Genomic DNA, 19,308 nt, shown 5'->3' on the forward strand with positions numbered 1-19,308 from the left:
TTGAAAGCGAGAAAGCCTAGCGTGGGTCAGTTAGAGGATCCCTGGCTATGTTCCATTCAGATTATATACATCTGACCGCCCGCTCCGTGTGACCAATTAAAAGTTGTAATTGTTATCCTAATAAATGTTCCAGCAGTCATAGAAGGTGGTTGTGCTCTGCAAGTTTATATTTTGAGGTGAAAGGTAAGTGCTTTTCTTAGCCAACACTTTTTAAACTTATAATAAATATTCACTGAGCAAGTTTTTGATATGCATGTGAGGCATATTATATTAATTTTATTTTTCTACTGAATGATATAAATACTTCTGCTTAGCTGTCATGCTCTGTATTGTAATGATAAATTAATGAATAATTTTTTTATCTTCTAATTGTTTTTAGTTTTCTTCTTTCAGATGGTTCGTACTTGTGTGAATATGGTAGACAACTTCTGCTACATTTGTGGTGAGGTGACCTTTGCATCACAGAAGCGCCGTGTAACTGCTATGGTTACAAAGGCATATCAACTCCTTCCCCTCTACCTCTTCCCTCCCATTAAGTAAGTAAATTTATTCAGGTATACACAAATACAATTATATAGATTATCATACATAGCAGCATATGTGTAGAGAACCTGGGATAACCCAAAAAAGTCAGACAGAGTGACTTATTTCCACTGGGGTTCTTTTACCTTATTATTATAATATCAAGGTGATAATATCTTATTATTATTCTACAATGAAGATAACATCTTATTATCATACTATTAAGACTATCTACTACACGAGGGTCATTAAGACTATCTCATTCATTCCCTCTCTTCCCATACTCCTCCTTCACTTCCCTTCCCTCTCCACTCCCTCATGCCCTCTCATTCCCTCTCCCCTCCCTTCTTCATTCCCTTCTCCACTCCCTTCTCCACTCTGTGCACTTTTCCTGTCGCCACATGATTATGTAACAGAAGCAGATGGGTGAGTGAGGCAGCCATGATGCATGAAGACAGAGAGAGAGAAAGAGAAAGAGAGTGCACACACACAGCCACAGCACCGTGTCTTCCTTTGCAGATGACACCCGAATCTGCATGACAGTGTCTTCCATTGCAGACACTGCAAGGCTCCAGGCGGACATCAACCAAATCTTTCAGTGGGCTGCAGAAAACAATATGAAGTTCAACGATGAGAAATTTCAATTACTCAGATATGGTAAACACGAGGAAATTAAATCTTCATCAGAGTACAAAACAAATTCTGGCCACAAAATAGAGCGAAACACCAACGTCAAAGACCTGGGAGTGATCATGTCGGAGGATCTCACCTTCAAGGACCATAACATTGTATCAATCGCATCTGCTAGAAAAGTGACAGGATGGATAATGAGAACCTTCAAAGCTAGGGAGGCCAAGTCCATGATGACACTCTTCAGGTCACTCGTTCTATCTAGGCTGGAATATTGCTGCACACTAACAGCACCTTTCAAGGCAGGTGAAATTGCTGACCTAGAAAATGTACAGAGAACCTTCACGGTGCGCATAACGGAGATAAAACACCTCAATTACTGGGAGTGCTTGAGGTTCCTAAACCTGTATTCCCTGGAATGCAGGCAGGAGAGATACATGATTATATACACCTGGAAAATCCTAGAGGGACTAGTACCGAACTTGCACACGAAAATCACTTGGCAGGCGATGCAACATCACCCCAATGAAAAGCAGGGATGTCACTAGCACGTTAAGAGGCCCGAAACTGTTCAACTGCCTCCCAGCGTACATAAGGGGGATTACCAACAGACCTCTGGCAGTCTTCAAGCTGGCACTGGACAAGCACCTAAAGTCGGTTCCTCACCAGCCCGGCTATGGTTCGTACGTTGGTTTGCGTGCAGCCAGCAGTAACAGCCTGGTTGATCAGGCTCTGATCCACCAGGAGGCCTGGTCACAGACCGGGCCGCGGGGGCGTTGATCCCCGGAGCTCTCTCCAGGTAAACTCCAGGTAAAAACACACACACACACACACACGCACACACACACACACACACACACACACACACACACACACACACACACACACACACACACGCACACACACACACACTGCAAGAAGGCCTTCAACACAGTTCCTCACAAGGGACTAGTGCAGAAACTATAGGATCAGGCGTGTAAAACAGGAAGGACACTGCAATGGATCAGAGAATACCTGACAGGGAGGCAACAACGAGTAATGGTACGGGATGAGGTATTACAGTAGGCACCTGTGACGAGCGGGTTCCCACAAGGGTCGGTCCTAGGACCAGTGCTATTTCTGGTATATGTGAATGACATGATGGATAGGATAAACTCAGAGGTGTCCCTGTTCGCAGATGTTGTGAAGTTAATGATGAGAATTAAATCAGATAAGGACCAGGCAGGACTTCAAAGAGACCTGGACAGGCTGGACACATGGTCCAGCTTCTTGAATTCAACCCTGCCAAGTGCAAAGTCATGGAGATCTGAGAAGGGCAAAGAAGACCGCAGACAGAGTATATGTGAACGATATTATTGATAGCTGAACGCGACAGAGTGGGGTTCAATGATACATCGTCTTCGGAGGCTTCTTTACTTTATTTATAATGTTGTGGTGGGTACACAGGCTTGTATGTTGTGTGCCCATGGCCCAGGAGGGGGCCATGCCCACGAGGGAGAGAGGAGTCAGACTCTTGACTGAGTGACGTGAGAGGCCAGACTGAGACAGGGGTAGGTCTGGGCATACTGAAGTGGCATAGGCCTATAGGTAGCAGCACTAGCATGGCACAAAATATGAACTAAGCTGGCAGACAGTATAGGCTGTCTATGCAGACGCGACAATACTGGTGGTAAAAAAACTTGGTCTCTCTCTCGTAGGAACAGGGCATAGAACACAAAATAAAAAACATATATATATATGTGGGTGTGCTAAACGTCGTGGTCAAAGGCAGTGAGCATCGATGGGCATCACTGCACGCCTTCCTGCGTCTGGACAGATACTGCAACACAGGAGACATCGCTGCGGCTGAGCTGTGACATAACAGGTTACGGTCTCCTCTGGAACGGTGAAGCAGTCATCATAGGGGTCGCTGCAGGGTATCACTCAACCTGGGTCATGACATGCTGGTGCCCTCAAGTGAGGCGTCGTCAAAACTCGGCAACTGGCAGGACTTCTGGCAAGTGACTCAGGAGGACACTTCTCGACTGGTACTGTCGCTGGGCTGTCACTGCCAGCGAGCATGGAGTGAGTCATCGAGCGAGTCGTGGAAGAGACAACTGGGCAAAACATCTGGGAGTCGTAACATCATACACCAGACTGCAGTGAGCGAGGTAGCAGTCAAAGTGCAGGCTGCACACTGAAGCTATGACACGAGGCTGACACAGCGCCTGCCAACAGGGCTAACTGCGGCTTGATGAGTGTCATTCTCTCGGCAGTTGGATTTATAGCAGAGATTAGTCTAATCATCCCCAGACTTGTTTCTCTACATATAACTGCACTCTGAAGGTCTGGAGGTGAAGTGAAACAAATCTCGATGGGAATTGTAGCAGGTACGATTCTGCAGAACATCTATGAGCCACGAGCATAAGAGCTTTCTGTACAAGGAGGCTCGGTCTCAGACTGAATGATATCAGCTGTCAAACATGCTGGTCACACTGGGTGACTAACACAAGGTGCTACACAGGGGTCTGACCACAGACCTCACTGGACACATGGAAAACTTTACACACACCCGCATTACATGCATTACAACATGGCTTAAACTAGCAAATGATGCTTTTCTGTGCACAAACCTGACACTAAGCTATACAGTAACATGTGAGAACACTAAGAGGAATTAATTAACACATGACATATATCTTCTCTCAATCTTCTCGACAATACTGAAATAATTACTGAAACACTCAATGTGACATCATGTGATGTTAGGCATGACGTCGCGAGGTGACATAAGCACTGTGACGTCAGAAGACATCTCGAGGTGACGTCAGGCAAACATTGTGACGCCATGAAGTCGGGCAGCATCGTGGGTGACGTCGTGAAGTGGGCAACAGACCACAGCATGTGGCCTGGAGCATCTGGCTTGGTAACCCACGTGGATAGTAGATCCACAAGACATCGGCCACACCCCAAGTGGCATCGAGATCCACGTGGCATCGTGATCTACGTGGCTTGCTGATCCACGTGGCTTGCTGATCCACGTGGCTTGCTGATCCACATGGCTTGCTGATCCACATGACTTGCTGATCCACATGGCTTGCTGATCCACGTGGCTTCGTGATCCATGTGGCTTTGAGTGGCCTCGGGCACTCAGATGTGCAGTTCTGGCAAAGAATTCACACAAAAACAGCTGAAAACACAGCAGAGGGAGTGAGCAGTGGTGAGTGGTGTATGATAGGCTGGTGAGGTGTGAGAGTACAGCAGGACGAGCATGGACGAGGCAAGGAACGACCACTTCCTCCTTTCCCACAAACACATGGAGAAACTCACACTGGACGCATAAATCACCACAAAACTCATCTCTGGCTTGCTGAAATAGCTGTGCTGAGCTGAACAACAACAGAACATACAAGTGATGCTGAACACATGAGTTGAGAAACAGAGTGGGACGCTGTACAGTGTGGGGTCACTGGGACGCCACTTACATTTCTCGAAGAAATTCGGCAATTTTCGGCTAGATCCTACTTGTACCTGTGTCTGGATGCTGAAATGTGCAGACACGACATCAGGATAACTCGTTGAGAGATGGATGTTTCTATTGTAGGGTGATGAAGTGATGACTTCATCCCTCTACCTTCCTCTCTCCGGGCAAACACAACTGCTGCGACCATCGCTTCCTACCAATGTGAACGAGAATTATTTGGTAATGTGGCAGAGCGGGGTTCAATGATACGTCGTCTTCGGAGGCTTCTTTACTTTATTTTTAATGTTGTGGTGGGTACACAGGCTTGTGTGTTGTGTGCCCATGGCCCAGGAGGGGGCCATGCCCACGAGGGAGAGAGGAGTCAAACTCTTGACTGAGTGAAGTGAGCAGCCAGGCTGAGACAGGGGTAGGTCTGGGCATACTGAAGTGGCATAGGCCTATAGGTGGCAGCACCAGCATGGTGCAAAATATGAACTAAGATGGCAGAAGCATAGGCTGTCTGTGTAGACAATACAGGCTGTCTACATATAGACTAGGTGGCCAAGGACTGCAAACCTCGCTCAAGGAGAAAGATCTTGGGGTGACCATAACACCGAGCATGTCTCCAGAGGCACACATCAACCAGACAATTGCTGCAGCATACGGGCACCTGGCAAACCTGAGAATAGTTTTCCGATACCTTAGTAAGGAATCGTTCAAGACACTGTACACTGTGTACATCAGACCCATACTGGAGTATGCAGCTCCAGTTTGGAACCCACACCTGGTCAGACATGTCAAGGAATTAGAGAAAGTGCAAAGGTTTGCAACAAGGCTAGTTCCGGAGCTCAGGGGTATGTCCTACAAAGAAAGGTTGAGGTAAATCGGACTGACGACATTAAAGGACAGACGGGTTAGGGGAGACATGATAACGACATACAAAATACTGCGTGGAATAGATAAGGTAGACAGAGACAGGTGGTTCCAGAGAGGGGACACAGAAACAAGGGTTCACAATTGGAAGCTGAAGACTCGGACGAGTCATAAGGATGTTAGGAAGTATTTCTTCAGTCACAGAGTCGTCAGGAAGTGAAATAGCCTAACAAGTGATGTAGTGGAGGCAGGAACCATACATAGCTTTAAGATGAGGTATGACAAAGCTCTGGAAGCAGAGAGAGAGAGAGGACCTAGTAGCGATCAGTGAAGAGGCGGGGCCAGGAGCTGTGTCTCGACACCTGCAACCACAATTGGGTGAGTACAATTAGGTGAGTACACAAACCAGGCAGAGGGATCTGGACAGGCTGCAGACCTGGTCCAGCAATTGGCTCCTGGAGTTCAACCCCACCAAGTGCAAAGTCATGAAGATTGGGGAAGGGCAAAGAAGACCACAGACGGAGTACAATCTAGGGGGCCAGAGACTACAAATCTCACTCAAGGAAAAAGATCTTGGGGTGAGTATAACACCTGGCCCGTCTCCTGACGCGCACATCAACCAATTACAATTGAGAGTCTTGTGCCTTTTTTATATTATTAGATTTTACTCAGTTGTACTATAGCTCATTGTAGCTCAATACATAGTCAATACCAAATTCATTATATTAGACCATAGTGCAATTACAAGTGAGAGACTGGTGCTATTTTTAGTTTGTATTTTTATATTATTAGATTAAACCTAGTTGCACTATAGCTCATTCTAGCTCAAAACATAGACTCCACAAAAGTCATTATATTAGACCTTAGTGCAATTACAAGTAAGAGTCTTGTTCTATTTTTAATTTGTATTTTTATATTACTATTTTATACCTAGTTGTACTTCAGTTCATTTCAGCACAACACGTAGACAACATCAACTTCATTATGTGTAGTGGTAACTATACTCTATATAACCAAAATACTCTAGCTATATACTTGTCCAAACTTCCCACCACTACAGATATCAGTACTAGAACTCAACACACAACTCAGGATATAAATAACTATAATTTAAACCTAGAAGATGATTGATCACGTTGACCCTGATCTAAGCCTCCATAATCTGACACCCAATCAAAACCTATTGGAAAGCAACTGCCTTTATTACACAGCATCACAAGCCAGCACTATCCTAGACAATGCTAAAAGTCTATCAGTACTTAACTACAACATCAGGTCCTTAAGCAAACACTATGATGACCTCCTGGCACTCCTTGAATCACTAAAGACACCCTTCTCCTGCATTATTCTTACTGAGACCTGGCTTAAGCAGGACACAATAGATATCTACCCTCTACCAGGATACACAGCAATTCACAACTGCAGACCAAACCAAGTTGGGAGTGGTATTGCAATCTATTACTCTAACCAATTATCTTGTATTAGCACCACTTGCTTTAGTGATGAATATGGGGAATACATTTTTGCTAATTTTACTGTAAACAACCTTAAGACACCTATAACAATCGGTGCCATTTACCGGATACCTCACACAAACATCCCAAATTTCAGTGAGAAATTAAAGTCACTAATAACAAACAGACAAATGAATAAGCACCACCTTCTTTTAGCTGGAGACTTCAACATCAACCTTGGCTTACTAGATGATCAGCCTGTAACTGATTTCATCAACAATATGAACAACACACTTCTCATACCAACAATAACTAAACCAACCAGGCTCACTGAGACAAGTGCAACCATAATAGACCATATATGGACCAATATACTAGCCCCCCTTAAATCAGGGATAATCACAGATAGCACAACAGACCACTACCCTACCTTCCTCCTGACAAACATTAGTAAACCACCACTTGAATACAACAAAGTCTCATTTAGACTCCATGACGAGGCCTCAATAAGGAAGTTCACAGCCGACCTAGAGACTGTTGACTGGCCTGCAGAATTCTCCAAGACCAATGGTATTGATGACTGGACAGACATTTTTCTTAACAAATTACTAGACTATACAACAAACATTGTCCTATAAAACGAAACAGATCACAAACAAACGGCTTGGTTGCCCATTGCTAACCAGCACCATTCTGAAATCCATTGACAAGAAACGCCAATATGAGAAGCAATATAGACAGGGCTTAATACACAAAGATATTCTTAAACACTATTCATCAGTTCTCACCAAAGTAATAAAGAAAGCCAAACAGCTATACTACTCCAGTAGATTCACAGACACTAGAGGAGATATAAAAAAGACCTGGAAAACACTCTCTCAGATTCTAGGGACCCACAAACTGAAAAAAAACAAGAATATTGTCCTAACTAAACCTAATGAAACACCACTACATCCCACTGACACAGCTAACAAGATAAACGACTTCTTCTCAACCATAGGATCTAATCTCACCAATAAAATCCCACATACCAATGCCCATGCCGGGGACTACCTAGATGGGAATTTCCCAAATTCCTTCTATCTTGCACCAACTGAGCCCACGGAAGTCACTGAGATTATAAAGTCACTTAAAAATAACTCAGGGAATCTGTCTCATGTCCCACCATTACTGTACAAGCGAGCGGCCCATGTCCTTTAGCATGCTATTTCATTACTTTTTAACAAGTCACTGGAAACTAGCACCTTCCCGAAACTACTCAAGATGGCAAGGGTTACAATAATACATAAAGGTGGTGACCGTACAGACTTAAACAACTATAGGCCAATATCAAACTTACCATTGCTATTCAAAATCTGCTTTACACAGCATTGGAAAATAAGGAATATCCACTAGGAATTTTTATTGACTTAAGAAAAGCTTTTGACACAGTAGACCACGACATCCTACTCCACAAACTGGACCATTATGGTATAAGAGGCCATGCGCTTGCTTATTTCAAATCTTACCTTACTAATAGGTATCAGTATGTCACCATTAAAGACACAGCATCAACAATACGGCCACTTGATACTGGACTTCTGCAGGGAAGTGTCCTTGGTCCCCTGCTCTTCCTCATATATATCAATGATCTTCCAAACGTATCTCAACACCTGAACCCCATTCTCTTTGCTGACGACACGACGTATGTCATCTCTCACCCTAATCTTGCCACCCTCAACACCATTGTTAACGAGGAGCTGATCAAAATATCGACTTGGATGACAGCCAATAAACTTTCGCTTAACTCTGACAAAACCTACTATATTATGTTTGGTAGCAGAGCAGGAGATGCACAAATTGACATTAAGATCGACAACACTCTAATTACCAGACATAATGAGGGCAAATTCCTAGGCCTATACCTTGACAACAACCTGAATTTCAGCACCCATATCCAACACATAACCATAAAAGTATCCAAAACGGTTGGGATCCTCTCCAAGATACGATACTATGTGCCGCAAAATGCCCTTCTCACACTATACCACTCACTTATTTATCCATACCTCACCTATGCTATTTGTGCTTGGGGATCAACTGCAGCAACACACCTAAAGCCAATAATAACCCAACAAAAAGCTGCAGTAAGAATAATCACTAAATCCCATCCCTGGCAACACACCCCCGCACTCTTAATAGATCTAAACTTACTCCCTGTTCAGTACATCCACACTTACTACTGTGCAATCTACATCTACAGGACCTTAAACTCCAATATCAACCTTGACCTAAAACGCTTTCTTGATAGTTGTGACAGAACCCACAGGCATAACACCAGACACAAACATCTCTACGACATTCCCAGTGTCCGACTAAACCTTTACAAAAATTCAATGTATGTCAAAGGCCCTAAAATCTGGAACACCTTACCTGAAAACTCTAGAACTGCAGACACATTCATCACCTTCAAAACTACCATTAGAAAACATCTTATCTCCCTGATACACCCCATCAACTAACTACACGAATACCACCTGGTGGTTCACACTTACACTCACTCACCCATTTGACCATAAACAGAAATATTAATCTCAATCTTAAAATAATGAATCCTGTGATACTCCAATACTGAAACTATGTACTGTGCCAAAACAAAAGCATTCACATTGCTAAACTCACAAACTAGTATTTAGTCACTTAGCCATAATACCAACTTACCTCATAATTTGTAATATTTTAAAATTAAGAATTAAACTAAGTCTGCCCGAAATGCCTAGCCATGCTAGGTGTTCTAGTGGTACACTCTGTAATCATTATTTAACTACATGTAATCCACACAATAACCAAATTCTGTAAACTCAGCATTGTAATCCTTATAGAGAATAAACTTTGAATCAAATGACGGCTGCAGCATATGGATGCCTAGCAAACCTCAAAACAGCATTCCGACATCTAAATAAGGAATCGTTTAGAAACCTGTACACTGTGTACGTTAGGCCCATATTGGAGTATGTGAAGTCAGTTTGGAACCCACACCTAGCCAAGCACGGAGAGAAACTAGAGAAAGTGCAAAGGTTTGCAACAAGACTAGTCCCAGAGCTAAGAGGTATGTCCTAAGAGGAGAGGTTAAGAGAAATCAACCTGACTACACTGGAGAACAGGAGAGATAGGGGGGACATGATAACGACATACAAAATACTGAGAGGAATTGACAAGGTGGACAAAGACAGGATATTCCAGAGATTGGACACAGTAACAAGGGGACACAGTTGGAAGTTGAAGACACAGATGAATGACAGGGATGTTAGGAAGTATTTCTTCAGCCACAGAGTAATCAGGAAGTGGAACAGTTTGGGAAGCGATGTAGTGGAGGCAGGATTCATACATAGCTTTAAGCAGAGGTATGATAAAGCTCACGGTTCAGGGAGAGTGACCTAGTAGCGACCAGTGAAGAGGCGGGGCCAGGAGCTTGGATTCGACCCCTGCAACCTCAACTAGGTGAGAACTAGGTGAGTACACAAACACACACACAAACACACACACACACGTGTGTAGCATGCAAAGTTATGGAGAAGATTATCAGGAGGAGAGTGGTGGAGCACCTGGAACGGAACAAGAGTATAAATGCCAACCAGTACGGATTCATGGAAGGCAAATCCTGTGTCACAAACCTTCTGGAGTTTTATGATAAAATAACAGAAGTAAGACACGAGAGAGAGGGGTGGGTTGATTGCATCTTCTTGGACTGCAAGAACTCCTTTGACACAGTTCCTCACAAGAGACTAGTGCAGAAGCTAGAGCATCAGGCGCATATAACAGGAAGGGCACTGCAATGGATCAGAGAATACCTGACAGGGAGGCAACAACGAGTCATGGTACGTAATGATGTATCACAGTGGGCACCTGTGACGAGCGGGATCCCACAGGGGTCGGTCCTAGGACCATTGCTATTTTTGGTATATGCGAACGACATGATGGAAGGGTTAGACTCAGAAGTGTCCCTGTTTGCAGATGATGTGAAGTTAATGAGGAGAATTAAATCAGATGAGGACCAGGCAGGACTTCAAAGAGACCTGGACAGACTGGACACCTGGTCCAGCAAATGGCTTCTCGAATTTAATCCTGCCAAATGCAAAGTCATGAAGATAGGGGAAGGGCACAGAAGACCACAGACAGAGTATAGGCTAGGTGGCCAAAGACTGCAAACCTCACTCAAGGAGAAAGATCTAGGGGTGAGTATAACACCGAGCATGTCTCCGGAAGCACACATCAATCAGATAACTGCTGCAGAATATGGGCGCCTGGCAAACCTGAGAACAGCATTCCGATACCTTAGTAAGGAATCGTTCAAGACACTGTACACCGTGTACGTCAGGCCCATACTGGAGTATGCAGCACCTGTTTGGAACCAGCACTTGATAAAGCACGTCAAGAAACTAGAGAAAGTACAAAGGTTTGCGACAAGGTTAGTTCCAGAGCTAAGTGGAATGTCCTATAAAGAAAGATTAAGGGAAATCGGTCTGACGACACTGGAGGACAGGAGGGTCAGGGGAGACATGATAACGACACATAAAATACTGCGTGGAATTGACAAGGTGGACGAAGACAGGATGTTCCAGGGAGGGAACACAGAAACAGGAGGCCACAATTGGAACTTGAAGACACAAATGAGTCAGAGAGATATTAGGAAGTATTTCTTCAGTCATAGAGTTGTCAGGCAGTGGAATAGCCTAGAAAATGACGTAGTGGATGCAGGAACCATACACAGTTTTAAGACGAGGTTTGATAAAGCTCATGGAGCGGGGAGAGAGAGAGGGCCCAGTAGCAACCGGTGAAGAGGCGGGGCCAGGAGCTAAGACTCGACCCCTGCAACCACAAATAGGTGAGTACAAATAGGTGAGTACACACACACACACACACACATTGTATATATATATATATATATATATATATATATATATATATATATATATATATATATATATATATATATATATATATATATATATATATATATATATATGTATTTGTATATATATATATATATATATATATATATATATATATATATATATATATATATATATATATATATATATATATATATATGTATACATATATATATATATATATATATATATATATATATATATATATATATATATATATATATATATATATATATATATATATATATATATTTATGTTTATACATATATATATATATATATGGGGAAGGGAGAGAGAATGTAGAATGTAGGGAAGGATAGGAAGGCAGTTAATCAGAAAGAACATAAAAGGGAAGGATGGATGGCAAGTGAAAAAGCATCGACTCCTCTTAATTATTCTTTCTTTGATTGCAGTTTTTCTTCTCGTATGACCTCAGCCAGCAGGTAGAAGGCCTGAAAATATAATACTTTGAAATAGACACCCGCTTACAAACATACAAATGAAAGTATAATGTATTATTTATCGATACCAACAATATGGAGTTAAGACACACACACACACACACACACACACACTCACACACATACACACACACACACACACACACACACACACAAACACTAACACACTAGCACACAGCCCACCCTTTCCCCCACAAAACGAAGAGGCGAGGATATTGGAGATGGTTGGGATGAGAAAGAAGCATAGGCAGAAAGATTCAGAGCACAATGTAACGAGAATGGGGAAAAATTATGCGAGTTTTACAACTCAGTGGAGAAGAAGATATCTACAGATATAAAAAGGTAGGTGTCACTTGCTGTTACTGCTGAGGTAAAGATTCAGAGCCTGGCAGATGAACTGGAAGTGCTGAAACGAAATATAGAAGTGAGGACTAATAGAAGCAAGATGTTGGGTGCCGGAACATCAGTAGACACAGAGGGGGCTGAAGGAGGGGAAGGAGCAAAGAATCCCTTTGAAGAAATCATATCAAGCCAATTTTGAACCACCAGGTGGTTATCATATAGTTAGTTGTCGCGGTGGATCAGGGAGATAAGATGTTTTCTAACTGTAGTTTTAAAAGTGATGAATGTGTCTGCAGTTCTAAAGTTTTCAGGTAGGGTGTTCCAGATTTTAGGTCCTTTGAAATACATTGAATTTTTGTAAAGGTTTAGTCGAACACAGGGAATGGATGTGTGGGAGACACGGGAAATATCTAAGGAGATACTTAAATTGAACCCAGAGATATGGAGGAAAACCAAATGGGACGAGTAGATCGAGAGGTCGCTTAATATTCACAGGCTCAATGAGACAGAAGGGAAGACCTATGAGAAAGGAAGACAGGAGAGGTAAAAGAGGTTGATAGCATCATTGCGGTAACATTAGAGGGCATGATCCAACTGACAAATTTTCAGAGACTAGGGCGGTACTCAAGGGAAAAGAACCGCCCAATCAAATTGACATTCATAACAGAAATGGTTCAAAACAAGATCCTGCAGAGGAAACCACGATTAAGGGGTTATTCAAAATACCAGCGAGTGTACCTAGACCATGACAGAACACAAAAAGAATGGCAACAACTGAGAGTGTAAGGTGCCAGAGGCAGTAAGGAAAGACAGAGCAGGTATTGACAGACACCAGAGTGCAGCCAGGAGGGGGTAAGGGGACAACAAACACAACTATCCGCAGAACTACCCCACAAGATTCCCTCTACTCCTACGAACCCACACCAACAAAAAAAATAACCAAAAACAAGGAACACTCCAGGCCCACAGCCCCCCCTAGCACTCGTAGCACCATAGTGAAAGCCTACCATAATATCCAAATTTGTCTACCACACCCTCAGCCTGCATCAACCCCTCCTACCCCTGGAATTCAGTTCTGGAAAGGAAACTGATGGAATAACAAATATGAGTGACAAGTGGCAGAAAAAAATCTGTGGGGCATCCCTGAAAATTGTAGCACTCACAGAGACAAAGCTCACAGGGGTGATAACAGATGTGATCTTCCCGTTTAGATATCAGATCCTGAGGATCTGGATATCAGATCCTGCTCATTAAAATCCATTGAAATTTGAGGAGATGGGATGCCTAGACAGGGGTGAAGTGGATGACTACATATTAGGAACAATTCAGATCAAGAGTCCAAAAGTGATGTACAACCCACCAGCAAACAGCAGGAGACCAAGACAATACGATGAGAGCAACAGAAATATGGTGGCCACCCTAGCCAAGGGGGAGAGAAGGCCCCACTTAAGCAGGGCAAAGTTACTCACCATGGGGGAATTTCAACCATAAGGAGACTGGGAAAATCTGGCGCCACATGGTGAACCAGAGACATGGAAAGTCAAGATGCTGGAGGTGGTGCTGGATAGCTTCATGTACCAGTATGTTAGGGACACAAACCAGAGAAAGAGAGTTGATGATGAACCATCAAGGCTGGACCTCGCATTCAGTTGAGCAGTTAGGACATAGAAGAAATCACACACGAAAGTCCCCTAGGTGCTAGCAATCACATTTTACTGAGTTTCAAATGCATAATTGAGTTAACAATAAAATAAAAAAGCAAGAAAAGGACGGGAGAAGCCAAACTTCTCAAAAGGGGACTACACATGTGTGTGGCAATTCCTGTAAGAGATACAGTGGGTAAGAAAGCTAGAGGGGAAGACAAACGAAATAGTGGAACACATGACTATAAAGTGCAGGGAGTCAGAGAAGTTGGTACCAAGGGGCAACTGAAACAAATGGGAATACCAGACTGAGCCTATGGTTTGCTCGGAGGTGTGTAGAGGTCAAATTCAACTGTGCCAGAGAGAAGAAAAAAATACAGAAGCCAAAGTATTCAGGAAAACAGGGAGATGAACCGAACAACCACAAAGTTGTTATACAGCCACAACTGATGAAAAACAGTCAAGAAAGAGGTAATCAGGCTGAGGAAGGAAGGACTGGACTCACAGGAAGCGACCATGAAGGATATGAGGAGCTCACCTCAAGGTTCAGTGAGGTATTCAGAGTGAAGACAGTTTTCCTGTAAACTGAAATACGGTGCACCAGAAAGTGCTGGACACACTGCACACAACCGTGGAGGAGGAGGAGGTGAAGAAACTGCTAGCTTAACTAGATACATCGAAGGCGATGGGTCCAGACATCTCTTTATGGGTCCTGAGAGAGGGAGCAGATGCACTGTGTGTGCCACTAACAGGAATCTTCAATAAATCTATTGAAACTAAGCAACTGCCTGTGGTGTGAACGATTGGAAACTTAGTCAAAATTTTTGGGAAAGGAGACAAACAGGCAGCATTAAACTACAAACTTGTATCGCAGAAATGTATAATATGTAAAGTTATGGACATTATCAGGAGATGAGTAGTGGAGCACATAGAAAGGAACTGGCTCATTCATGACAACCAGCAAGGATTCGGGAAGGGAAATCCTGCATCACAAACGTACTGGAGTTATACGATAAAGTAACAGAAGACAGGAGAGAGAGGAATGGGTAGACTGCATCTTTTGGGACTGTAAGAAGGCTTTCGATACAGTACCACACAAGAAACCGGTTGAAAAGCTAGAGGAGCAGGCAGGAATAGCAGCGAAAGTAGTACAGTGGTTCAGGGAACACCTGGCAGAAATTAAACATGTGTTGCTACGTGATGAGGTGTCTGGGTAGGTGCTTGTGTCGAATGGGATTCCACAAGGGTCAGTCCTAGGCCCAGTGCTGATTCTAATGCATGTGAATGACATAACAGAAGGGATAGATTCAGAGGTGTCCCTGTTAGCAGACTATGTGAAACTAACGAGGAGAATATAGGTGGCCGAGGATCAGGTAAGCAAACATGGAGATCTGGACAGATTGCAAACTTCATCCGACATAGGATGCAAAGCTCAAAGAAAAGGAACTTCGGATGAGCATCATAACAAGCACATCTTAGGTGTACATCAGTCAAATAACTGCTGCACCATATGGGCGCCTGACAAACCTGAGCATAGCATTTCAACATCTAAGTAACGAGCCATTTAAATAACTGAACAGAGTGTACATCAGGCCCATATTGTAGTATGAAGCGCCAATATGGAACCCACATCCAGTCAAATACGTCAAGAAAATAGAGAAAGTGCAATGGTTTACAACAAGACTAGTCCCGAAGTAGAGGGGTGTGTTCTACAAGGAGAGGTTAAGGGAAATCATCCTGATGACTCTGGAGGACAGGTGGGATAGGTTAGACATGATAACTACATTTAAAATACTAAAAGGTATTGACAAGATGGTTAGAGACTAAATGTTTCAGAGATGAGACACAGCAGCAAATGGTAACAGCTGGATGTTGAAAAGCCGGCTGAGTCACAGGGATGTTAGGAAGTATTTCTTCAGTCAGAATTGGAACAATCTGGAGAGTGATATAGTGGAGGTAGAACTCACACAGAGCCTCAAGAATGGAGGGAGACCAGGAGCTATGAAGCGACCCAAGCAACCTTAAATAGTGAATACAAATAGGTGAGTACACACACACATGCACACACACACACACACACACACTCACACACACACACACACACACACACGCACACACACACACACACACACACACTCACACACATACCCACCCTGTCCACCTCTTCCGGGGAGGCGACGGAGTAGGTAACCCTGATATAGGGACAAGGTTCTTCCCTCCTGACCACAAAGTAGCAGCCAGGCATCGCTACCACACCAACCCTGGTAGCCGCCTCATTTATCAGCCTCTGTGTGTCCTCCAGCCCCAATACCTGCAGCAGCACATGGTAAAATTATATTCCTTACACAGGTTTAGGAGCATGTAGGAAAGGCTGGTTCTTCAAGGGAGAGTCCTATCCTGACCCAGGGAATGTTTCTAGAGGTGAGGATAGTGGTAGATGGTTGAGATAATGGCAGTTGGAGGGAATCGTGGTAGATAATTAGGGTAGTGCTAGGTGGTTGGGCTAGTGGTAGGTGATAGGAATACTTGCAGGTGGTTGGGCTAGTGGTAGGTGATGGGAATACTTGTAGGTGGTTGGGATAGCGGCAATTCGTGGCGATAACGGGTGGTGGTGGTGATACTGGCTGGTGGGAGGTACTGGCAGGTGCCAGAGATAGTGCCAAGTGGTTAGGATATCAGTTGGTAGTTAGGATTGTGGGAGGAGGCAGAAAGAAAGAGAGATAGTGGGGATTGAGGGATGTAGTGGGGACTGAGGGGTGTAGTGGGGATTTAGATAAACGGGGATCAGGGAGATGGTTGGGAACGAGGCGAGAATGATGAGGCAATAATTATTAATACTCACAAACAGTAGTGCTACTCAAAGACTGTAGTGCCATTCAGTAGTTGTTGTGCCACTCCAAGATTGTACTGCCATTCAGTAGCTATAGTGCCACTTAATGACCGATATGACGATGCATGTTCAATTAAAGACAGCAGTGTCACTAAAAGACTGTAGTGTATCTTAAGACTCCAGTGCCATTTAAAGACAGCTGTGTCACTTACTAATTGCATTTTAACTTATAGACACTGCATTCCTTAAGAGGCAATGGAGTCATTAAATTGCACCTGCGGTCATTAAGTGGCACTGTTGTCACTGTATCACTGCATTCACTGAGAGGCTGTACAGTCATTAAGAGCACAGTCTTATTAAGAGGAATTGCAGTTTTTTAGTGGAACTATGGTCATTAGATGGTACTGTATTGGTACGATATATATGGAGTCTCGTAATATAATACCACATACCTTGATCCAGAAAAACATTCCTCCGCTTGGTAGTTTCCACTCGCACAATCCTGAGAGTGAATGAGAGTGACTTAACATTAAATAAAGAAAAGAACAAAAATTCGTATACATATACGCAATACAGTCTCAGACAGGGGATCTTAACAATGCAAGACAAGCCAGTGGATGCTGGAAATCTTCAGCAGTCGACTCAAGGCCCATCCTAATTAACTACTGATGTCTGGCTAATCTAGTTTCCAGAGGTTTACCAGTTTGTCCAATAAGTGGTCTTAACCTGTTTCACTGTCCCATTGTTTTTGAAGGCAATGTTTATATGGAACTTTTAGCGACTCACGCAGGCTGCTCAAATTCTTATTGTAGGGTGAAACCAGTACATTTTTCATAACGGGTATTTCTCTAGGTTCAGTTCTGTAGAAAGTCCTAGCTAACAACAGGGCCTTCTCAACAAATTCCCTGGGATATCTCAGTTTCGTGGTTAAGTTAACCATCTTATTGAATTTATCTACTAGATCTATATTTCAACGAACTGGTCGAATGCCACCAAGGCAGGGTGCAATGAAAAGAAAAACGAAAGTTTTTTTTTTTCATAATTTAGTAATTTATACAGGAGAAGGGAACACAGGCGGGAGAGATACATGATAATGTACATCTGGAGAATCCTAGAGGGATTAGTACCAAACTTGCACACGAAAATCACTCACTATGATAGCAAAAGACTCGGTAGGAGATGAAGCATTCCCCCATTGAAAAGCAGGGGCGCCACGGGTACACTGAGAGACAACACATTAAGTGTCTGGGGCCCAAGACTGTTCAACTGCCTCCCAGCTTACATAAGGGGGATTACCGATAGACCCTTGGCTGTCTTCAAGAAGGCACTGGACAGGCACCTAAAGTCAGTACCTGACCAGCAGGGCTGTGGTTCGTACGTCAGCTTACTTGAGGCCAGCAGTAACAGCCTGGTTGATCAGACCCTGTTCCACCACGAAGCCTGGTCTCAGACAGGGCCGCGGGGATGTTGACCCTCGAAACCCTCTCAAGGTAAACTCCAGGTGGTTAATGTGTTATAAGGGCTGTCTTGTGATTTGTGTGTATCAGGATGTGTTATGAATTTTATTCCTAAATAATACATTTAGTGAACTGACTAACCTGCGAGGTGCTTTTCCGCAGCCTTCTGCATAACATCACGCTTTTTGCGGTACTCTTCACGTAAGCTGTACACGTGATTCAGGTATTCCTGGTGGCCCCACTTATTCAGCAACTCACTTACTACCACCTGCAGGAGTAGGAAGTAGTGGAGATTAAATGAAACAAAAATATGATAGTAGCTTAAGAGTATGGATGAATGAAGGAATGTGTTAGGAAAACAAAGGAGAGAAAAAACTGAGAACGGAAAAGAGAGGGAGAGAGAAATTAAGAAGGGGAGAGAGAGAATGTAGGAGAGATGAAAGGTAAGAAAGCATTGAGGAGTCTGAAGGAAAAGGAAAAGCTAGAGAAGATCTTAAAAAACAAAGATGCTGTAATTTGTTAGCTTTGATACGTGTCTACCGCAAGATTCCTAATATGGCTTTAGTTCACAGGTTTCCATCAAAATACTTCAATCCTTAAAACAAGGGTTACAATAAACTCTAGTACATATACACGGGGAGATAACTTTTTAAAGCTGAGCTAGAAGCTTCTTGATGTGGGAAGGGGAGAGGGAAGCATGTGAGATAGATTCAATGATTTAA

The 19,308-nt window shown here is 43.4% G+C and overlaps 1 protein-coding gene across 4 annotated transcripts in view; it reads right to left on the minus strand.

The window, feature by feature from the left end:
- Positions 1–2,551: 2,551 nt before the first annotated feature.
- LOC128694890 (kynurenine/alpha-aminoadipate aminotransferase, mitochondrial) overlaps positions 2,552–19,308 on the minus strand; it is a 34,075-nt gene continuing 17,318 nt past the window's right edge. For 2 of the 4 annotated variants that reach the window (XM_070094392.1, XM_070094391.1), the window contains exons 7-10: positions 18,728–18,854; positions 17,582–17,631; positions 16,452–16,610; positions 2,552–4,295 (exon numbers count right to left, since the gene is read on the minus strand). In XM_070094392.1, the coding sequence (XP_069950493.1) occupies positions 3,936–4,295; positions 16,452–16,610; positions 17,582–17,631; positions 18,728–18,854 (696 nt within the window). In that variant the 3' untranslated portion in view covers positions 2,552–3,935. Of the gene's footprint in view, positions 4,296–12,223; positions 12,306–16,451; positions 16,611–17,581; positions 17,632–18,727; positions 18,855–19,308 lie in introns of those variants that run through there. The other 2 variants (XM_070094393.1, XM_070094394.1) reach the window with 2 other exon arrangements.

The sequence above is a fragment of the Cherax quadricarinatus genome, chromosome 45 (genome assembly GCF_038502225.1).
Source record: "Cherax quadricarinatus isolate ZL_2023a chromosome 45, ASM3850222v1, whole genome shotgun sequence".
Taxonomy (NCBI): domain Eukaryota; kingdom Metazoa; phylum Arthropoda; class Malacostraca; order Decapoda; family Parastacidae; genus Cherax; species Cherax quadricarinatus.